General features: G+C 38.2%; 1 protein-coding gene across 7 annotated transcripts in view; it reads left to right on the top strand.

The window, feature by feature from the left end:
• The window catches only part of GPD2 (glycerol-3-phosphate dehydrogenase 2), a 132,886-nt gene that overhangs the window by 95,549 nt on the left and 12,844 nt on the right, over positions 1-24,493 (top strand). For all 7 annotated transcript variants that reach the window (XM_081142796.1, XM_081142795.1, XM_081142792.1 and 4 more), the window contains 7 exons: positions 893-1,057; positions 1,890-2,034; positions 9,846-10,039; positions 20,685-20,819; positions 21,085-21,260; positions 21,835-21,966; positions 22,881-23,039. In XM_081142796.1, coding sequence (XP_080998922.1) covers positions 893-1,057; positions 1,890-2,034; positions 9,846-10,039; positions 20,685-20,819; positions 21,085-21,260; positions 21,835-21,966; positions 22,881-23,039 — 1,106 coding nt within the window. The remainder of the gene's footprint in view (positions 1-892; positions 1,058-1,889; positions 2,035-9,845; positions 10,040-20,684; positions 20,820-21,084; positions 21,261-21,834; positions 21,967-22,880; positions 23,040-24,493) is intronic.

Genomic DNA, 24,493 nt, shown 5'->3' with positions numbered 1-24,493 from the left:
CAGTATTATCTTGATAGAACTGATCCCAGTGTGTGGGAATTTGAACCCTGCTTCAATACATCTAGCCCTGAGTAATTAATTATTCAGGGCACAGAGAACCTGGCCCCTGCAATGTAGAGTAATTCTTCCTGGTCAGCGTTAACTCCACTGGCAATAATAAATAGAAAAAGTCTCTAGTGATGCCAGTATTTTAAAGTGATTAATCATCTTTCCCCCCCCTTCTCCTCCCCCTTAGTTTTCTTTAACTAGGATTTTTTCAGCAATAAATCTTTAACAATACAGGTAGGAATTGTTCTGTAATTAAATTTTGCCCTGCTTAATTTCTTACCTTTTATGTGCGCGATTAAAAAAATGTTACATGTTAAGGAGCTCTGATCAAAATTCAAACCAAGAAAAATCCTTTTAGAGAACACTGAGAGATTCTCCATGGAAGATTAGGCTCTTGATTTTGAATATTAGATAGAGCACATACTCGTAAAAATTGTTAATCAACACCAGTTGGGGTGTCAGATATTCTGAAGTTTTGAATTGCTTCTCTTTCATGCCTACGGGTCGTCTGTATCAGGAAAAGCCTGCCATATACATATGTTCCCAAACTGGGAGAAAAATTACTGAACTGCTTAACTTTCAGATAATTGATACGAGCTCCATAGGAAAGGGATATTTTTCGCCCTTCCTGCCGTACAAACATACCCTTGCTGAAGCGGCAGGTAAAAGCCTGACTGAGAACGACCGTGTATTTTTAAACCATGCCCGCTAGAGCGGACGGGCCATCATGTGTATCCTGGGTGACAGGGACAGACGTGACGTATCTGTCCTGACACACGTCTGCACCGCCAGCCTGCGGCGCGAGGTGACCCCTGCCCCCCTCCGGTGCTTTTCCCCGCCGCAGGACAGCACAACGACGCGCGGATGAACCTGGCCATTGCCCTCACCGCGGCCCGGTACGGCGCCGCCACGGCCAACTACATGGAGGTGCTGAGCTTGCTGAAGAGGACGGACCCGCACACCGGGAGGGAGCGCGTGAGCGGCGCGCGGTGCAGGGACGTGCTCACAGGTAGGCCGAGCCGAGCGGCGGCGGGGCGGGCCCTGAGCATCCTGCCTTTTCGCTGTAGGCCGAGTTACAACCTTCCCGTCACTTCTCTTTTTCCTTAAGCCAGGTTTCAGAGTCGTCTTAACTGTATTCCTTATCGTCCACGGTGACTGGTTTAACATGCAAATTTTCCCTCGCGGGGCCTGTCAGTTTCCCCCTAATAACGATGATGATGATGATGATAATAATAATAAACGCAATAATAATAAATGCCGGCAGAATTCCCACAGCTACGAATGCATTTCGTTTTCTTTACAGAAACATGTTATTAGTAAAATGAAATAAATGCACCGATTTTCAAAGTATCATTTACGTGACAAAAGCAGTGCATTTACACATCGTTAAAGTCAATCACTTCACTGTGGTTAAATTTTCCTCTTGTCCTGAATCTGTGGCCATGTAGGCACAGTTTCAGAATTGCATTTTTTTTTTTTAAATACAGCCCCGTGAGATATATTGTCTCTCGGCAGCACTGTTTACACCTTTGAGTTGTAAAGAGAAAGCTTATTGCCTCATCGCCCTTTCTTCCTATTGACGCCGACGCTGGGCGCTTTGCGGAACAGCCGGGAGCTGCGGTGACGTGGCTGCCTTCTCCCCGCGGTTTGGACTTGGTTTTGGAAAGTGACTGAGTGCGAGCCTTTTGTGTGGCTTTTCAGCAACTCTGGCCGCTCGTGTCACTCAGTGTGCTTACGGTATTCTTCGCCATAGGTTAAGTGAATAGATGAATTAGTAAGCCAGAGCGTCGGCGAGCGGAGGAGCAGACGGGCTGGGTGACTGACGCCGCTTTCTCTTGCAGGGCAGGAATTTGACGTGCGAGCCAAATGTGTGATCAACGCCACGGGACCCTTCACGGACACCGTGCGCCAGATGGACGACAAGAACGCGGCGGCCATCTGCCAGCCGAGCGCGGGGGTGCACATTGTGATGCCCGGGTACTACAGGTGAGGCCCGCCCGGGGTGCACATGGTGATGCCCGGGCACTCCAGGTGAGGCCCGCCCGGGGTGCACATGGTGATGCCCGGGTACCACAGGTGAGGCCCGCCCGGGGGTGCACATGGTGATGCCCGGGCACTCCAGGTGAGGCCCGCCCGGGGTGCACATGGTGATGCCCGGGTACTCCAGGTGAGGCCCGCCCGGGGTGCACATGGTGATGCCCGGGCACTCCAGGTGAGGCCCGCCCGGGGTGCACATGGTGATGCCCGGGTACCACAGGTGAGGCCCGCCCGGGGGTGCACATGGTGATGCCCGGGCACTCCAGGTGAGGCCCGCCCGGGGTGCACATGGTGATGCCCGGGTACTCCAGGTGAGGCCCGCCCGGGGTGCACATGGTGATGCCCGGGCACTCCAGGTGAGGCCCGCCCGGGGTGCACATGGTGATGCCCGGGTACTCCAGGTGAGGCCCGCCCGCGGGTGCACATGGTGATGCCCGGGCACTCCAGGTGAGGCCCGCCCGGGGGTGCACATGGTGATGCCCGGGCACTCCAGGTGAGGGCCCACCCTGGGCGCGGGCCTTGGTATGTGCTCTCCCAGCTCACCTTCCTAATAACAAAGGAGGAGAGAGATTTCTAATCACTGTGTTGTACACTGGAAACTAATGTAATAGTGTACGCCAGCTATAATTAAAAAATAAACTAAAAAAGGAGGAGAAATAAGTAAAGGAACTCAGCCAAAACACAAACTACAATTTCTCAGCTTTTATGGCAATACTCCTTTCTAGGAGTTCATGATTTGGGATCCATTTTTGTACTTTCATCAGTGTACTCATTTTGAGAGAGTAAGCCTTAGTGGTTTTGAATTTTAATTTTTATTAAAACATTAAAATTTAATTTTGCAAAAATTTCCATAAAGGACATTTTAATTTATGAAAATGTTAATTTTATAAAACAACCAAATTTTCTTATGAAGAATTTGAGAATAAGGACCACTTAGGTATTTTAATGTTTATAACTTCTGAAATATATTTTGAAAAATATTATAGCAAGTAAAAATCAGATGTCATTTCTAATTTATCATAGTAACAAAGATAATCAGAAACTGAGAAGTGGTTAGGGATCGAGATGAGATAAAAATATCTATTAATTGAAAACAGTTTAAGTTTGGTGAGGAGCATATTAAAATATTCTATTTTTGTATATGTTTGAAATTTTAACTAAATTAAAAAAGAAACATTCAATGGCTCTAGCTAAGAAATTAACAAAGATCACCCCAACGTAGATTTTAAGACATCTGTGGAAAAAATTCATGTGACCATGCTGAGTATGGAACATATATATCATTTTTATTTTCATATGTGGGGTAAATCTAGTTGGCAAACCAGTAATTCTGTTTGAAATAATAATTTATGCTTAAGATATTTCTTATGACATTATTTGTAGCTGAGAAATATTAGAAACTACTTCAGTTCCTAACCTTAGGAGAATAGATAAGTAAAGTATCATATATCTGAAAAAGGGAATATTACATAGTCATTAAAATTATTATAATTTTAATGTCCTCAGAAAACACTAATGATCCAAACAATCTAAACAATGTTAATTTAGGATGGAAGACACAAGATTATATCTGCAATATAATCTAAATATTATATAAATATATAAAGAAAAGACTAAAAGGAAATATGTTAAATGTTTAAATAATAATTGTCTCTAGGTAATGTGATTTTGGGTTAAAAGTGGTAATTTCTAAGTTATGTGTTTAGGATGAGGGGTATATCTTCCATATTTTAATAATTTTCCATAAAGGACATATAAATCTTTTAATATTTGATAAAATGGATGTACACATCTATGATATTTTGTTTAGTATCTGCATTCTCCTAGAATGCTATCTTGCTATGTAATAGATATGATGATGCCTAATTAACAGTTTTCCAGTAACTAAATATTCCTGAAGAGAGTCAAAGATACACCTAATTTATATGAAATACACTTCTACCATGAAAAAATGTTACACTTCTATCAAGAAAAATATTAAAGATAATTTCTTTTCTTTTTTTTTTTAAGTGTTTTTATTGATTTCAGAGAGAAGAAGGGAGAGGGAGAGAGATAGAAACATCAATAATGAGAGAGTCATTGATTGGCTGCCTCCTGCACGCCCCCAACTGGGGATGGAGCCTGCAACCCAGGCATGTGCCCTGACTGGGAATCAAACCTCTATCTCCTGGATCATAGGTTGATGCTCAAATGCTGATCCACACCAGCCAGGCTAAAGAGAATTTATTATCCACCAACTTCCAAGGTTTTGTTCTCATTTTCTAAATGTCTACATGTAGTTGGTTGATAGTTGTTAGTATTTTTACTTAGAATTGGAGAAACTAAGGTACTTCCATTCTTAATAATAAAAATTTTATGCAGTGGTACTTAATAGAGTTTTAAAAACTGCTAACCACAAGTTTAGTTCAAATGAAAGGGCAAGAAGTAAATATATATAAATGTTGTGTTTCTTGTATATAGAGAAGTTTTCAACAATAGTTATTTACATTTATTTTGTATTGGATTAAAAATATGCAAGGCCAGATAGTTTATAAGGTTTTTTTTAAGGGGGGAGAGTTGTTTTTTAACATCTCTTAGTGTACAGATATAACACCTAAACTATAGACACACATTATAATCCTTATATTTGTTTAGATCTTAGCAGATTCCACATATTTTCCTGTGTATTGTATTTTGTGTTTTCTTCACTCCTGTCTCATGATTTCTGAGGACACTTATTATCCCTTATGTTACTTCTGCCACTTGATAATGACATCATTTGGGATAAGCCAGTTTATACAGTGCACCTTAGTTTGCCTGTTATTAAAATGGGAAGACATTCTGCTCTTTCAGGGTGCAGAGACAAGAGTAAGTTTTGAGGTGATATCCTGGTGTAGGACTTCCTGGATTTGCTCCTCACTTCACTTCTTGCTAAGTTTGTGACCTTGGCAGGCTGCTTTCAGCTTCTGGTTCCTCATCTCATGATAGTACCTAATTTGTGTATGTTTTGTCAGTGACCTTTAGATCACTTTTTCTTTTGTTGACCGCTATATCCCCATTTCCTGGCACAATGCCTGGCACATGTGATCAGTAAATATTTTTGAATGAATTCTACTAACATTATTTTGTTGTTAACTTGCCCAAATTGAGACTATTGCTTCTTTTTAAAATTGAAATTTCAATATAACATCTAGCAGGGAATTTTTAAGTATAGAGAAGTTAAAACAGGAAAACAAAATATGATTCTTTATTTTACTGCTCAGATAACTCCTATAATAGGCAAAAGTAAATAAAAATAATCACTGTAGAGAAATAGAACCTGGCCAGGCATGGCTCAGCAGTTGAGCATCGACCTAGCATCCAGGAGATGGAGGTTCAGTTTGTGGTCAGGGCACATGCCAGGGTGGCCGGCTCAATCCCCAGTTGGGGGCATGCAGGAGGCAGCTGATCAGTGACTCTCTCTCATCACTGATGTTTCTCTGTCTCTCTCTTTCCCTCCCTCTCTGAAATCAATAAAGACATATTTTAAAAAAAAAAGAAATAGAAAGATGCAAAATGTAAAGGGAATGCCTCCCTCTTCTTCCTCATGCTCCCCCCTCATCCCCCACCTCAGTTCTTCTCTGGTAATCAGTAACACTTCCTTCTGATCCCTTTTAGAAAATGTATGTTTATGCTTGCACAAATGTATATCCGTTTAAAATTTTTATGTGAAAGAGGTCATGTTACACCTGTTGTTCTGTACTATGTTTTATAATATGCTAATAATAGAGTAGATAGGTGTTTTTAAAGAAATATAAATACATACCAGCTGCATGTAATATTTTCAAAACAAAATGCCTTTCTTTATCCTAAAAATCTGGCATTCACTTTGGGCCCCCAAACCATAAATCATGAAAGTGTTAGTCATAGCTGGGTCTGTCTCAGTCTCACTGATGCAGTAAGTGATCTCATGCTACTTTGGGATAAATGAACATCTTTATGTTACGTTAGCACTTTGAATTACAAGGACTACACAGTCTACTGGAAACCTTGGGGGAGTGGTCAGCAGCGCAGTTGCTGTCCCGGCTCTGTTGCAGATGAGCCTCTTGGTTTGGGATTGCAATTTGGATTAAGGGTTTGTTCCCTTTTGGCACAAACCTTGAACAACTATGGTTCTGGCATCCCAGAGGAAAGATTTGCTGTCCATATCAAGTCATTGTCTTGGGTGAGGTGAAGAGATCTCCTAAGGAAACACCTCTCTGGGTTCATCAATCAATCACACTCTGCAATCATAATGCAAGGCTTTAACTATAGGGCCTTAGGGATGGTTAGATCATCTGGGGCTGCCCTGTAAACTGCCTGATCATAACTTAAGACCTACATTTCAGCTAGAACCTGATCAGTTTGGAAATGCAGTGAGTTTAGTAGCTACTGACTTGTTATGTGTAGGCTGCTAAATGGAGTGGAAGGATCATGTGTGAATCTATCTTGTTGGGCTGTTTTCAGAATATCTTTATGGCATTTATTAAGCTTGTTATGACCCTAACATTCCACATGTGGAATTCTCTTGTGCCATGGTGACAGCTTTTTAAAAATTATTATTTTAATTTCAGAAAACCCAACACAGAGAAATCATTTATTTTTAAAGGTACTGTTTAGTTTATTTAAGAACAGATCTGGAGTTGTGGCTATGCTCTTACAAAAGCAGCAACAATACACCAAATGGCTGAAATGCGTGAAAAATCATCTCCTTCTTCTAGCCTACAGATGCTTTTTCCACTCACGAGGGTTCAATTTTTTTTTTTTCTATAATGTGTGTGCATACTGTTAGCTCTACCACTGATTGCTAAGTAATTAACAATAAATTTATTTCAGTTTAAATAAAAGTACTTCAAGAAGGCAATGGTCTGCATGAGAAAATTGTTCATCACATTTAATCCTATACATACATAAACTAGCAGGAAGCTTTTTTGCTCCTGATGTCAAGTGAATCATACATATTGAAAAAGACATGCTTCACTCTATTGTATGTCACCATAGTTGATATCCATTTTCGAACTTTACTGTAACCGTGCAGAATTAATTCTTTGTAAGAAAACAAACTTTTCCCTAAGGGAAAGTATGAATTAGGTAATTTAGAACTGATGAAAGGTATTTCCAAATGGATTCTTAAGTTTTTATACCAGACATTAATAGCTTTGTCTTCCCTCTGTGCTTGTTAATTTTATGTTTGACACATATGTCTTCACTTAAGCAGTTGATTCTCTACAGGTTCCAGTTACGTGTGTTGGTAACCATCACCTTCACCCTTTAAACTACTTTTATTGCATTGAAAGGTTTTAAAGGATTCAGTAGTTATGCTTTTCTAACAGCATTTCATGTCTAGGTTGCTGAATATTATAATTTTATGCTGAAGTTGATGAGATTTATTGAATTATTTAGGCATATTATTGATATCTGGTCCATAAAATGATCATATATAAGATATACCAGCATATAATTTGTTGGAATATGGAATTTATTTTTTTGTTTCGATATAGTACTACTTATCAGATTGAAAGCTTGAACTCGAAATGAGTTAATTTCTAATCCCAAAGTGACTGATTTAATCTAAGAGCATATTAACCCAGGATCAAATTAGGTGCTTACAAAACACATAATTAACTAGTTTCTTTTAAGACTTTTAGAGTCTTATGACAAAGACAAAGGAAAAATATATAGTCATACAGAGACTGCAAATACTCTATACTTATAGTTTTCAATATATAAAAATGAAAGTAAAAATGTGTTCTTTAAGTAACCCTGAGGGTGGATGAAATTGTAGCTGAAGGTTTAAATGACTGACATACTTCTGTGGCGCTTTCTGTATGCACAAAGTAGGACTGTGGCCCACTCTCTCCTGTGTCTTTCAAGCAGCCTTCAGACAGGAATTTCTTTCTCCAAAGGCTGTGTAGACATGGCAGGCATTTCACAAGACTGATGGGTTTTGCAAAGAAAGACTAGTAATCCTTGTGGTTTAAATAAAGAAAACACATTAGCTAAGCTAACTATAGATTTTCTTTTCATAAAACAATTTTTTAAATTGATTTTAGAGAGAGGAATGGAGAGAGTGAGAGAGAGAAACATAGATGTGAGAGAGAAACAGCGATCGGTTGTTTCCTGCACGTGCCTTGACTGGGGATTGAACCCTCAACCTGGGTATGTGCCCTGACTGGGAATCGAACCTGACACCTTTTGGTGCAACCAACTGTGCCACACCGACCAGGGCAAAACAATTATTTTTGATTTGCTCTTAACAGTTGTTAGATTCTAATCTTTATACATGTGAATCAATCTGGGTTAAAAACATTTTTTTGAGGGAATGATAAACATAAAAAGTTGACTATAAGCCCTTTTAAGTTTGTGAGTATAAGAGGGATTTCTTGAAATTTATTTGAACCAAATAGAATTGTGTTTCCTATTGCAGAAGTTGCAGAAGTACTGTTAACCCTAGCTTGCTTTGAGAATTTAGTCAAATAGAAACAGCCATCTGAATATTTGTAGTGTTCTATTTGAATATGACACTTTCAGATTCCTCCCACTCCTTTAACAACTTCTCCAAATTTCTTTGAATGGTTAATGAATACATTAAAACAACAGTTTCTAATGATTTAATAACACAATGGACAGGTTTTGTTAATTTTTTTTTACAGTTGCTTGTTCTTTGAAGCGTGTTTTATAATTTGGTTTTAGAGTATTAAGTACATGTTAGTGAAAATTCTTGATTAATATTTTGGAAGATTTTATATAATCTGTCGGAAGAGGAATTCTTGAACCTTGATTTCATAGCGTAATACACCAGTGTCTTCTGTCTGCTTAAAGATTTTCATTGTATTCTCCTTTTTGACCTTATCCTAGTACATTGTTATTTAGGTAGAAGTAGAAAACTGAGCCTTTTTCTTGTGGATGTACTTCTTGAGATTTTTGTAAAATTGAAATAAAGTAAGAAATCTCATATCTGGTGAAGTGGTACCAGTTCATCTAGGCATAAAGGAGTCAAGAACTTTTTGATTACATTTTAGTTTCTAGAAAGTTAGACCCTTCACTTTTCTCATGTGCTTCTGAGACCTTCTACTAAAAGATGTGCCAAATGTCAAATGTCCCAGGAAAATACTTTTCATAGGCTTGAAAAAAGGTTGAAGATCTATCTTTAATTGACCATCATAAAAAAAATTATAGACATTTATCTCGCTGACATTATCTGATGTGAATGGTCCGAGGAATATAAAAGCCCAAACCATTGTAGGTTGAAGTCCACTTCCATAATTAGCCTTGCATTTCTGAGACGGGAGGGCTGGTTCTGCTGTGGAATATTATCATTTTCACGCTTGTTCCATCCCTTTTTGTTATCAAAGTTGCTTTTTAAAATTTATTGATTTATAAACTTTAGGATATGTTTTTTATTGATTTTTTTTTTTTTAGAGAGGGGAAGGGAGAGAGACAGAAGACAGAGAGAGACAGAAAGAGAGAGAAACTGTTTCAATGTGAGAGACAAACATTGTTTGGTTGTGTCCCATATGCGCCCTGACAGGGGGATCGAACCTGCAACCTTGGTGTACGGGTTAACGCTCCAACCAGTTGAGCCTCCCAGCCAGGGCCAATTTTCTTTTTTAAAGGAAGTTTTAGATTAGGTTAGTGACTGTAAAAGTAATCTCATGTTTTTCTTGTTTGTTTATATGAGAATTGGTGAATGAAATAGATTGTAGATTAAGATTAAATTTTTGCTAATTTCAAAAATAAAAAATTTTTTTTTTTAATCTCAGCCCAGAGAGCATGGGACTTCTTGACCCAGCGACCAGTGATGGGCGAGTTATTTTCTTCTTACCTTGGCAAAAGATGACTATAGCTGGCACTACCGACACGCCAACCGATATTACAAACCATCCGATTCCTTCGGAAGAAGACATCAACTTCATTTTGAATGAAGTGCGTAACTACCTGAGTTGTGATGTTGAAGGTAATGTATAAATAAATTCCTTTAAGCTTGTCTTCTCTCTTTCGTAAAAACTTCCCAACCCAAACCATTCCAGCCCTCTCTAGGTAACTGCCACATCTCCAGCCTGACTCAGGTTCACGCCTGCCTGCTCGAATCCTCTGTGCTCACCACTTCTCCCAGATTTTTGAGGACTGAATTACAACAAAGTGGAAAGAAGTTGCTTTTCTTTTCCTTCTACTTTCTGCGTCCACATGAAATTTATACATTCCTTTTCTGATCATTTTTAATGGCATGATTGGCGTGCCATACGTGAGCTCTAAACATGCCTGCTCTTCGAGAACAGTATGAAATGTTTGCATGGCTATTTAATTTCTAGAGCTTGGGAAGGTCTGATTTACAGATATAGGGTATTCATAGGAAATAATTAGAGAAATGAGAGCATAAAGGTATATTCTAAGAAGCTTAATGAGCTGTTACTATGTGGAAAGTAGAGTGTTGACAGTGGATTTTGCTAAGAAGGGTAAGTATGTTTGCTTGAATTGAAAAAGCCAAACTTTACTTCTTTCCAAACCTGGACATACTTTCATTTAACTTGGATGTCATAACATTTTCTCCAATGAACATATATAGTGATTTTTTAATAAAAATCCAGGCTAATTTCAGAAGATTCCAAACATTATCTCTCAGTATTTCGTCTCAGTTAATAGCCTCATCATCCATCTAGCCACCCAAGCTAGAATGGCATGCTTATCTTTGGTGAACCTTCCCTTTCCACATTCAGTCCGATTTCTCTCAGTGCTCACTCCTTAAATCCCCTTTCACTTTACTGCCCTGGTTCACACCTGTCATTTCTCACTTAAACAATTGGCCCTCTAACTGGCTCCCATTTGTCAGGCCTCTGTCCCCACCCAGGCTGATCTTTCCATCAGAACTGTCTTTCTAAAACTCAATTCTGACCATCACTTCCCTGCGCTAAAATATCCCTGGGATGTCTCCCCACTGGATTTTGGAAAAGTTCTAAACTATCTTGCATGGGATCTAAGGCTTTTCACAATTTGTCTTTGCAGGTTTATATTCAACTACCCTACTTCTGTGCATTCTGTGATCTAATCATATTGTATTATTTATCATATCCAAGCCAGGTCATGCATTTTTAAATCACTTTTAAGCCTCCTCCCTGTTTACACTGAAGCCTTGCTCTGGGATGCCTTTTCCCCCACCTTTTCATCTTGGCTTTTCACCTTTGTACTCCCTTAGAAGGTTGGTGTAATATATCATATTATATTATAGGTAATAATCTGAGATATATTTTCACTTGGAGATCCTTGAAGGTAAGGATTCTTTATTCAGCTACAAAGCTTGCTGTCTCTCTGGTATGCCACTCATGATTGTTTTGAATTAAAATGAATTAGTAATAGGTATTTTCAGGGTTTTTGATGCTGTTAGCAGTTTGGAAATCTTTCCATATCAAGGTAGAAAGTTTAAGATTTTTGAAAAATAGTTTGTATCTATTTATATCTTCTGTAATGTTGGCTTCAGTGGAGAACATGCTAAGACAATTTTTGCCTTGATGTGACTCACCAGCATCTATGGATCTTTTTTCCCTAGAGGATTTTTTCATTGTGTTATCACATATTTACAAACAAACAAAACAAACAAACCACTTTAAAAAATGGTTCAGGTCACTCTCCTAGTTTAATCGATTGATCCATATTTTACAGTTTTAGTTTCTTTTAATTTCAAGTAATGGGTTTCATTGAGTAGAGTCTCTTTGGATATCTATAATAATAGTATAAATATATTGAATACATGTCATTGAAATCTGTGTGGCTAATACTTATGTTCACACACAGTTATCTGGAAAATAATCATACTTTGTTTAATATCCATATTTAAACATTCAGTGTGCATTGAAATTGGAGCTTGATAATCTTTTTTTTCCTTTTGCAATCTAGGAGGAGCTTCCTCTGGGTATGATTGTATTTTAATATATTGATTATTGTTAATGAATTCTGCTTCATTTCAAATTTACCTGGGTAGAACATGTAAAAAGTAGGTTCATATCTTGGCCCTACAAGCAGGAAGTTTGATTGTTGGAGCAAGAAATAAAATTAATTCAAGAGCAGAGAGCTCTATGTTGACAGTTTCCAAATTCTTAAAGTTCAAATGCAGTAACGATGAGAAATCTAACTGCTTATACGTGCTGAAAGGCTGGATGTTCGGGAAACAGATTTGGTTCCAAGAAGCCACCATGCCCATAACATAGGTGGGGATTTCCACCAGTGAAATAAGCTTTGAGCTGTAACAGGGACTGAATCCTGCACCCTTCTCTTTTATTCTGCCTATAAGTAAATGGAGGACTTTTGCAATACCTGGTGGGTCTTGGTTGATCTATAAAGCTTGTTTCAGTTAACATACCTTTTGATAGTCAGAGAATTGGTGAAACAAATAGTTTTTGTCAATTCTGATTTTTTTATAAAAGTGGTTGATTGAAATTAATAACTAAACACTGTAAATCAAGCCTTTCTCCTGGTGGTCTGGGAACTCTTGAGACTAAGAGTTCTCCAAATAGTGAATATTGGGGTAAAAAGGAGATCTTTCATATGCTTCATTCATTTTCTTGGGCCCCCATCTGTCACACCTTCCTACTTATAAACTTACCCTTTTAAACAATTAACAATGAATGATTCTTTACAGGTCCTTTTCATTTTTATATCTAATTGACTGAGAGCCTCGTATTTGAGGAATTATCCTCTGTCTTGGTAGAGTGTCAGCGGAAGGATGCCTATATCTTAAAGTGAAGACATTCAAATTTGTATTTCTTCCAAGGAATTTCTCTTTTATACTGATGAAATGTGAGAGAAAACTCAGCTTCAGGCACCATTGAGTTATTTGATTACATGCTGTTGCTATATTTAATCTTTCCATTTGTGTACAATGGGTAACACATATTTTATTTTTTAAAAGTAGTTTATTGATTTTTAGGGAGAGAGGAAGGGAGAGAGAGAGAGAGAAACATCAATGTGAGAGCAAAACATCAATCAGCTTCCTCCTGCATGCCCCCGACCAGGGATCAAGCCTGCAACCTAGGGCATGTGCCCTGACTGGGAATCGAACCGGCAGCCCCTTGGTTCACGAATGATGCTCAGCCAACTGGGCCACACTGGCCAGGGCCATGCTTTATTTTTTAAAAGTCTACCATTATTAAGTACTGTTTTTGCTAGACACTCTGCTAATCATATTGCCTATATTATCTCTTTGATTCCTCAGAGCAACCTTATGAGGTCTATTTTAATTCCCACTTTGCAGATGATGAGGCTGAGTCCCAGAAGCCTTAAGTTTCTTGCCAATAAGTCTTTTGTGTTGGAGCCATGATGTGAGTACAAGTCAGTCTGGCTTCAATACTTGTGCTTCTGAAAACTGTACAGTGCTCTAACTGGTAGTTTCGGGTTTCAGGATGTGATGTTCTATTTACTAGGGAGTGGATTAAGTCTCTCAATTTGTTTTATTGAGCTGCTAGGCACCCTCACAATGATAGCAACCTTTGCTCTCAACTGGCCTTATTTCATGTTTCCTAACCATTGGGCCAAGCAGTCTTCTCTACATACTCAAAATTTAAAAAGTTTGATTTAGATCCTAGAGCAATAATCATTTTTAAAGGATTTATTAAATGGATGAATAGTAAAATTCTGACAACAGTTTCTGAGCCTCCCCAAATGGCTATATCCTTAAGAAAAAAAAAAGTGTCAAATCTTAACACTCCATGCTGTTCGCAGCAGCTGCCACACTTCTGCAAAATGCGTTGGAACAATTCTGAAAAGCATTTTGCCTGTTGGGAATAAGACTATGTCTTCTTTTACGATTTAGAAAGCTTTCCATTCACAGGCTGAATTTTCTAGATTACTTGTTTGTTCTTTTCTAAAACGAATGGGTAATTGATAGTTGTGCGGTGCATATCTGGTTAGGAAGAAAAATCATCTTTTGAAAAATGTATCATTAAGTCTTCTGTGTCGAGGTTAATCAGAAGGATGCAGTGGCGAAACTAAGCTATGACTTACAGGGATTGAGAGAGACAGAAGATTTGCTGAGTGCTTTATCCACGTAGTTTTTCTGGAGTGCTTCTCTAGGCAGCTTCTCTAGTTGTGCCCAGGTTTTCACATATGCAATTAGTAGTGTTTATAGATTGCCTGCTATTCAATTAACAACTGCGCTGGCCATATCAACTCACTGCAGACCTGCCTTTTCACTGCCAGAGATTGTACCAGGGTTATCAACTTACACAGGCTTGGATGTCTTCCAGCTGTTTAATTATAGTGTCACATGTTTTGCTTTTTCTAGTTTCATTAGTTTATAAATGTAATATGGTATCTCATTTCTGTGATTAACACTTCATTTCAGCAGGTTAAACATGATGGTAGAGAAGTATTGATTTCTGACACTATTTCCCCTGTGTTCATTTAGATATTTCACATGCTTTTTTTTGATTTACTGAAGGTGGCACACATGAGAAAGAACACCCCCAAACGTATGGCTAAATAACTGATGTGAAACAAAACCACACATTTAGCTCTTAATTGTAACTTCCCGTGGGCTTCATTTCCTATTAATTTTTAACACAAACACTTATCTTGCCAAGTTTTTAAGAGTAAAAATATTAATTACCATTTGAAAAATTACATAGTATTTAGTCTTTTCAAGCAGCTGTGAAAAATGTCTGTTCAACTTTACTATTTATGGTATTTTATTCCATATATATTATGTATACTAAAACCTGAATTAGTTATTTATCAGCGTTGTAATAAAAATACTTCTTAAACATGATGGTAGGACACTTTTATTTTCTCACTGTCCTTTAGAGAATATTGCCAAGGACTTATATACACTCTGGAGGTACTCTTGGTTTGTGTGTTTTTTTTAAATATCTGGGCAGTTGGCACTTAAAATCAACTAGGTATCATCTGGGTGAGCCACTCTAAAAAAGTGGTGTTTAATGAGGATTTTTCTCAACTTTAATAGTAGTGTTGTTTCCTGTCATCTTGTTTTGTTTAAAGTGTTCCTTTATTTTGAAAGGGAATATCCAATTGTTTAAATATATAGTCATTAGAAATCTTATATAAAGCCTAGCATATTAGCTCAGAGGCCCAAGTATCCTTGCTTTTGATTTGATAATGTCAACACTTCTTGTTTGATATAGAAAGTTCAGAGAATGTTTTAATATGCTATTTAATATCTGTTGACCACTGTACACAACCCTCACTTAATACTTATTGACTATATGCATTTGCACTGTGCATATTATACATTGATACAGTATATAGAGCCTTGAGAAATACTAGAGTTGACACTGCTGAAGACTTTCAGCATGGTGAGGGAGATGAGATAGTAATGAAATCTTGATTAGCTATCCTGGCAGTATGAGAACCAGGAAAATCAAGATGAATCAACCTTTGGGCTCTGAAGCGTAAAAGCCTCGAGCTGAGTTATTTGCTTCACACGTTATACCATGAAGAGTTAAAGCAGGTGACGTTCACTACCTACTCTTGGCTGTAACCTGAATGATGGAACTGATATCCAGGTAAGAACTTGAAGGTAACAGCACTAAACTGAGTAAAAATATTTTTTATTTTTTTGAATTCATGAGATTTGTAGGAGAGAAAGATAGTTTGAAATGGTAAATATGAAACATGTCATGGCAGTAAAGTAGTTGGGAGATGAGGGTGCTATTACAGCAAGTTGTATTCTCACGAGCGCAGGAAGTGCAGTCACATTTCACTGAAAAGATGCTCCATTAGAGATGTGGGCAAGGGCTCCACGGTGGCAGTCACCAGCTTGTGGTCTAACAGGACAAATCTGAGATCTACTTGGCAGCTTTTCCTCTAGAGCTGTGCAATATCACGGCCATGATGTGGCTATTTAAATTTAAGTTAGTTAAAATTAAATAAAATTTGAAATTGAGTTCTCATGAACCACATTTCAAGTGCTTAATAGCTGCACGCATAAGTGGCTAGTAAATTGGACAGCATAGATGTGGAACATTCTCATCACTGCAGAAAAGTCTGGAACAGTGTTGCTCTGCAGAATCTGGAAGGGCTCATGTATACCTTTAGAGAAAGAAATAGTCCATTTAATAGAGTCATTGAGTCTGTGGTTTTTTTCCTATAAAATAATGTATTATCTTGTAAAAGAAGAACTCTGAATATAAAAAAGCCCCGGAGGTGATTAATTTAGTGACTCAGCAGTATCTGAGGGGCATGGCCCTGTTGTTTCTCTTCACTCTGCCATCCTCCAGGTTGGCTTCACCCTGGGGCTGTCTCCCTCATGGTTGCAATGTGGCTGCAGCAGTTCCAGGCAGTAGTAAAAGATTCTCTATGCTGCCTGTCTGCTGCATTTGAATTTGTTTTCGTCAGAGAACTTAGTGTTTGTTGACCAGTGTGCAGGTTTTCCATTGTGGGTGAATACTGTGGGAAAGTATTACTGTGGGTGATAATGAGAGAAAGCTGTTAGTTCTTTTAGTCGCTGACTTTTATGCAAGTGGTTAGCATTCATGTTTCATGTGTTTAGCTATGCTCTGTCCCACAGACATAGATTATACCTGAGGCCTGATTGGTCATTACTTAATTTGGGTGGTGAAGAGATACAAGTACTTGATTCTTCAGCAGTAAATAGCATTTTGAAAAATCCATAAAAATTGTTAAATCTCAAGGTTGAGAGAAAACTGGTAGAGAGATAACCTCATCCGACCCCCCTCTAATCTAATAATATAAAAATCCTATGGGCCATAAAGACTGACTCACATTTTAAATGTGATTTAAAATTTGATTATCCTTAACTGTATCTTTTAAAATAAATTTAATCGTAAAATTTATCTGATATAATTCTTAGGCTAAAAGCTGAATGGTAAGATATCAATAAAATAAATGAAAGTTACTAACACATTATGAACTCTTCCTGGTAGAGTTTTCTTTTATTGAGTGTCAGTTTCAATAGTAGGATTAAAATGGTATCAGTATACCTAATGTTTTATTTAATATTCCTCTATGAATGAAAAACTTAAATGTTTTAGTTCGGTCTTTTTCTTTTAGACAACACATTTTCATAGATGTATTTTTCTTCCTGTTATACCAGAAAAGGTAACCCATTTGCCACCAATATTATTTGCATATGTTTCAGATTTACTCTAGAAAGTCCAATTTTCCATCAAATAATTTTAGAATCCGTCAGAGGGCTTTAAGAGTTGAAACCAAATTCCTGGCCAGCATGGCTACCTAAGGAATTCCACAGACACACTCTGCAGACTTTGTGGTGACCACAGTGACGTTCTAAGTGGTTGGCTAAGTTTTATTTTTAACTCAGAGGGTGATTTGAACTCTAATGGAAAATAGTGGTAATTTACTAGTTAGGCTTTTTGTAAAGATTAAAACATTGCATGATTTGTGTTGAGATTTTACAAGACTTTTGTGGAATCCTATGAAGCAAGAATTAACCCCTATTCCCTGTGAGCCATTAGAGAGATTGCGCACATCAGAGGGGCAGGCCTAGGACAGGAATCCCAGCACTGACGCTCCCTGTGGTCTCCAGTTAGGAAGCCTGGGAGCCTGAGGCTCTCCTCCCCAGGTTTCTTCTTCCTTTATTTCAGGTATCGTGTTTAGATACGGGTTTGATTAGACACCTCTTTAGAGGTATATGGCTACCTCTTCTTTCAGAATACAGTCATGTTAAAAGTGTGGCCTTTAAGGAGCCACATGAAAATATTCCAGATTTACCTGAGTTCCAATATAATTTGTTTTTAGAGTCTTTTCCATGTATTTTGTTAGGTGCTTTTTTTGTGTGTGTGGACTATTCCAATCATTTTAAGGAGTCTTTGTATATATCTAAATGCTTTTCATGGGCTGCCGTGTATAAATATCTAGGAGGTTCATTGTACAAAGACACATGACCATGGGGTGTGAAATCCAGCCTGCACTCGACTACCCAGACTATGCCTCTTGAATGAAATAGTTCAGTTTGAACTAAGGCATGGGTGTGGTATGGGCTGGTAGGGGCCCTGATAATTTTTCACTTTATGTAAAATATTTCCTCAATCTTCTCAAACTTGAATCAAAATTTTCCTTTTGTCTTGGTATTTTACACTTGTAGTTAAATATGCATATTATTAAATTTACCATTTTAACCATTTTTAAGTGTACAATTCTGTAGCATTAAATATATTGACATTTTTTGTGCCGCCACCACCACCACCACCCCTCTCGAGAATTTTTTTATCTTCCCCAACTCTGCACCCATTAAACACTAACTCCCCTTTTCTCCCTCCCCCTCCCTCTGGAGGCCACTGTTTTACTTTCTGTCTCTATGAATTGAACTACTCTAGGTATATCATATAAATGGGATCATACAATATTGGTCTTTTTGTGCCTGATTTATTTTACTTAGCATAATGTCTTCAATGTTCACCCATAGCATGTGCCAGAATTTCCTTGCTTCTTAAAGCTGAATAATATTACATTGCATGTATATAATACACTTTGTTTATCCATTTATCTGTTGGTGGACACTTGAGTTGTTCCCATATTTTGGGCTACTATGAATGATGCTGCTGTGAATTGAAATTTTCTCTGCTTTCTTTTCTTTTTGGTATGAACCCAGAAGTGTAATTGCCAGACCATCTGGTAATTCTATGTTTAATTTTTTTGAGGAATTGCCATGCATTTACCCATAGTAGCTGCATCATTTTACCTTCCATCTAAAATGCGCAAGGATATCCCAGTTTCTCCATATCCTTGCCAACATTTCTTATTTTGTGGGGGTTTTTTTGCTTGTTATTTAATTTTTTTTTATAATAGCCATCCTAATAGGTGTGAAATTGTGTATTAGTGTAGTTTTTATTTGTATTTTCCTAATGATTAGTGATATTGAGCATCTTTTTTACATGCTTATTGGCCATTTGTACATCTTCTTTGGATAAATATTTACTCAAATCCTTTGCCCATTTTTCAGTCAAGTTGTTTGTTTTTGGTTTTTGAGTTTTAAGAGTTCTTGCATATTCTAGATATTACCCCCTTTTCACATATATGATTTGAAAATATTTTCTCCCATTACATGGCTTGTTTTTTCATTCTGTTGATAATGTATTTTAATGTACCAACATTTTTAATTTTGATGAAGCCCATTTCATCTATTTTTTCTTGTGTAGCAGGTGCCTTTGGTTTCATATGTAAGAAATCATTGCCAATCCAATGTCACGAATCTTTCCCCATATATTTTCTTCTAAATGTTTTATAGTTTTAGCTCTTATGTATAGGTCTTTGATCCATTTTGAGTTAATTTTTGCATATAGTGGAAAATAAGGGCCCAACTTTATTTTTTACATGTGGATATCCAGTTTTCCTATTTTCTTGATGTTTTTAAGACTATATACAGTCAGTTTTTTTTTATCACTGTGGATAATGGCTGGGAGTAAGGTGGAGAATGACCACAAGTATTGGTAAAGCAAAATTGCATTTCTCTATTACCCAGGGGTGGATTAACTAGTTTATCAAAGTAAGTGCAACAGGACCAGGTAAGCAGTCACCTCCCCAGAGTCTGCATTATTAGGCAGGTGTTGAATTGGTGCACATGGTCAGCTCCTTGATGTGGAGAGTGGAGAGGAAAAAAACTGAGCCACCCCTGAAGCTGACCTGGATAAAGAAGAGTATATTCTGAAAGTCTGCCTTTAGTTCTTGCCCTTGCCCCCTAGGGTGTACCGAAACCACAACTGGGCTACTCTTTGCCATTTTTTTAGGACAGTAATGAGTGCTGTGCAACTGCTGTCCAGTTTTAAACTTCATAGATTTTTGGCATTATGATGTAATTATGTTTTGGCGGAGATAGAAAGAAAAATTTCATAGTATCTTGAATTTTCAAAGAATTTCTATACACTAGAACACAAGTATTATGTACCTCTATTGGGAGGAGACCATATACCTGTTTTTGTGGCAGTTATAAAGATAATGGGATGAAAAAAGAAATAGAGAGTATGGAAATTGTCAGAAATCAACAGTGCTATTAAATGGGTAAGAATATGATGCTCTATCATGTATAAGATGTTTGCTTTTGGCAAGTTGGTTAAACTTTTCCAATCTTTTTTCTCAACTGTTCAGAGAGAATAATAATGACCAATGCTATGGGACTTCGTGAGGTTAAGTGAGATGAAATGTGTATGCCAAGTGCTTTGGCAAGACGAGGCCTGCTGTAAGTGCTCGGTTAAGGATCTTTGTCTTCCCTGAGAAGAGACAGCAAGACCTATGCTAGGAGAAAATACAATAAGTCATAAGTTTATTGGTTTGTTTTTACTTTGTTTCTGCTTTCTGTTGTTGTTTTTTTACTACTTCAAATTGTCCCAGCTAACGGTTGCTAGCATTTGTTTCTTTTGTTTCCTCTTTGGTACCAGTATCCGTGATTTTCAAGTTTTTTGCTCTTTTTTGTCATGGAGATTATTTTTGTAACAAAATAATTGAGTTTTTCTTGTACTTATCTGCTCAGTTCTTACATTTAAGGGCTTTCTCTCCCTTTTAAAATGCATACTCATGTATTCCTCTTACTGCACTTTTTCCTGCTTATTAACTATTTCATAGTTTTGTTGAGATGTCTCTGAGTAATCCTCTTAACCCTCCTCATTGATCCTTCCCAGTGAGAAGAGGGGATGTCCTGGCAGCATGGAGCGGTATTCGTCCCCTTGTTACAGATCCCAAGTCTGCAGATACTCAGTCCATCTCCCGAAATCATGTTGTGGATATCAGTGAGAGTGGCCTCGTCACTATAGCAGGTATGGGTGTTACCTTGTTACCTGAGACAACTTTAGATAGGACCTTGAGTTCAGTGGTCACACTGCATCTCTTTTAACTCTAATCAACAGGCTTTTTTTTTTTTTTTTATGGTTCTGAGTAAAGTATAACACACCACTTTGCCATATTTCTTATAAACAACAGGTGGGTTTATTATTCATTAGTTGATAAATGAAAAAAATTTATGAAATTATGAAAAAAATAAGGGTTAGTAACCTAATGAATTGTTTGTCAACTTATTTGTAGGGGGAAAGTGGACAACCTATCGATCTATGGCAGAAGACACCATAGATGCTGCTATCAAGGCTCATAATTTGAAAGCAGGACCAAGTAGAACAGTTGGACTTTTTCTTCAAGGGGGCAGAGATTGGAGCCCCACACTCTACATCAGGCTTGTCCAGGATTACGGACTTGAAAGTGAGGTGGGTGTGCATCGCCTTCTCATCTCACTCTTCACCTAATCTCACTATTACCAGTAACAGAAAGTGTGTGGCCGCCCTGATTTAGAATTTCCTTTCGTGGGGCACTGAACGCAGTGAATGTTGGGCATTCCTGTGTGTGTGCTGTGGAAGTGAGCTAATGGAGAAAAGAGAAAAGGGGGCTTATTTGCTGTAGTTGCCTAAAAAAACAATGCACATTTTAGTTTCTCTGTTAAAATCTGGGGTTTGTTTGCTTTGTTCCTAGCAGACAGGGCATCCCAAATCTTTTCTGTCACAAACATCAGGAAAGCTGTTCTTCAGAAGTGACATCGGAGCAGAATGGAGCTGAAGCTTCATCAGTCACTGATACAGTGATGCATGTGCCGTCGAGTTCGTGCTGGCCTAAGCACTCGGGCCCAAGTGGTTTCCTCCCACAAAATCAAAATCTAGTACTCTCGCAGCACTATTAGTTACAGGCTGTGAAACGCTGACAAGATAGGCATCTACCTTCTTTTGCTTTGTACCGAGAAGCTATTCATACTCAAAGTACTGGCCTAATGCAGATTTGTTTCGCTAGGTGGCACAGCATCTTGCCTCCACCTATGGTGACAAGGCTTTTGAGGTGGCCAAAATGGCAAGTGTGACTGGAAAAAGGTGGCCCATTGTTGGAGTGCGTCTGGTGTCAGAGTTTCCATACATTGAAGCAGAGGTATGTGGATGGCCATGTGGGAATCTCCTGTCTGCATGGGATACCATTCATCTGTGGGCTTTTTTTTTTTTAATCTTCTTTAAAAATTAATATATAGCTAAGTCTTAATGCACATATGTCAGCTAAAATCTGTAGTAAAATTTCTGTTGAGCCCAGATTTTTCACATTTATAAATTTTTATTTTAACTCTAAGTTGATACTGATAATGGTAACAATAATAATAGAAAATAAAGGATTTCTTTCCCCTCCATAGAGCTAGCTCAAGTCTTGTTAGTTCACACTTCACTTTTTTGTGAATTTGCAACTCTCGTATGACTCATATGCTGCCTGATGACATATCTTGATTTGACACTTAACTTCTCAGAGATTTAAGCTTTGTTTTTCATCAAGGTTTCATATTTTATGAAACCAGAGACCATGCTTTATATTTACTTATAATTCACTTCACCTTAAAACCTAGGTATCCAGTAAGCCTTTGCTTATTGATTAAAGGCAAGGTTCTGTCTTCCGGTTACTCTGAGACCAAAATCGTTGGATAGCCTAAACAGATGTGACCATAACTTTTTAATACTTGTTCTTTGCCTACTCAGCTATGTAAATTGACATCCATATTATGTATAAGCAAATAGGTATGCAATTACTGTGGATGGTAAATGAGAAGTGAGGCAGTTTGCATGCTTGTGCCAGGTTCTATTCAGAAAGAAGGCATTAGCTCTTGTCCAATTTGTCTCAGTTTCCAAAACTCCCTTGGCAGGCAGATGAGGAGCTTGGTGATGTCATTATTTGTCTCATGCCTGCTACAGAACCAGAGTTTATAAAGGAAAATATCACTTTTCCTAAGCATGATTTTTTTTTGTGTGAAACTTTATTTCCTCTTTTTTAAAAACTAATAATTTACTTTAATTCACGTTCAGGTGAAATATGGGATTAAGGAGTATGCTTGCACTGCAGTGGATATGATTTCCCGTCGCACTCGCCTGGCCTTCCTAAACGTCCAGGCAGCGGAGGAAGCCCTACCCAGGATTGTTGAACTGATGGGCAGAGAACTGAATTGGGATGATTCTAAAAAAGAGGTATTGTATAGATGTCTTTAAAATCATCATGACCATTATCAACATGTCTTGCCTTGATCTGTTAGTAGAGGATAGCATAGTTTTTGTGGGGACTTTAGATTTCTTGCCAATTTCTGTGTTGGGGCGTGGGTATGGCCAGGTCTTAGGAAACTGGAAAGAGATTCTTGTATCAAAGTTTGTTGGTTGTTTCTGGAAGAACGCTTACAGAAAAATGCTTTCAAATTCATGGTCATAATTCCTGAAAAAGAAGATAATGATTGTGGGTAGATCTTTTCTGGCTTTCATTGAAAACACTCTTAGAATGTAATCTACAGTGAAATTCACACTCCTGCAAATTTGCCTTTGGTAGGAAACCAGTTGCCTTTGGTTTTGCCTCTTGCCCACCAAATGCATATTGATTTGTGTCATTTGAAATTTTATATTTATACCCAAATTAAAAAAAGAAAGCCAGTGATGCTCAGATTCCCACATATACAGCCCTGGGCTTATTGTGATAAACAGAAAATCTTCAGGTGTGTTTTTAAACCAAACTGTTATGACATGCAGAGTCATTTTCATGTATTCATTCAAAAAATACTTTCTGTGCTCACTGGTTCAGTTCCTGCCTCGTCTTTCTTGAACCTATTCCATTAAAGCTCTTGTGCTGCCCACTGCGGTAGCAGCTCTGGCCACGCTCACCAGAACCCTCCCCGTTGCTCAGTGCACCTGCTAACTCCCCACCCCCCTACTCAGCTGATTCCCGGCATCCGCACACTTGATCCCTCCTTCCTCCTTGAGCTGCTTTCGGGAACTGCGCCTGTCTCAGCCTACTCAGGCTGCTGCAACAGAACACTATAGACTGGGTGGCTTCAACAACACGCATTTATTTTTTCTCAAATCTGGAGGCTAGAAATCTGAGAGCAGGGTGCCAGCATGGTTGGGTTCTGGTGAGAACTCTTCCTGGCTTTTAGACAGCTGCCTTCTTGGTGTGTCTTCATGTAGAGGAGATAGATAGGGAGAGGGGGGACCTTACCCTCAAGGGTCATCTAAACCTTATCACCTGAAAAGCTCCATCTCTAGATACCATCACATTGGGGGTTAGGACTTCAACCTACAAAATTTGGAGGCACAATTTAGTGCATAATGGCCTCTCTCTTGGATCTCCTTCTGCCTCCCCCAAACTACTAGTGCCATTGCCACCAATCTCACCATGTCATAAATAGCTATTCCATATTTGATTGATTAGGACTAAATCTTGGTACCATAACCTGACCTAAGTCCATTAGCAAACCTCATCATATGTACCTTCAAATCGTGGCCTGAATTCGACCCTTTCTTAACATACTTAACTGCTCTCACCCTGATTCAGCATCTCTTACATGGATTATTGTAATAGCTTCCCTCCTCTAAACCAGGCTCCCTGCTTGAACAACGTCAGTGCTTTTATTAAAACATAAGTCAGATCATCAGATATG

Source organism: Miniopterus schreibersii (genome assembly GCF_964146895.1).
Source record: "Miniopterus schreibersii genome assembly, chromosome: 7".
Classification (NCBI taxonomy): domain Eukaryota; kingdom Metazoa; phylum Chordata; class Mammalia; order Chiroptera; family Miniopteridae; genus Miniopterus; species Miniopterus schreibersii.
Note: the sequence above shows the minus strand (reverse complement) of the source record. Positions and strands in the feature narration are given on the sequence as shown.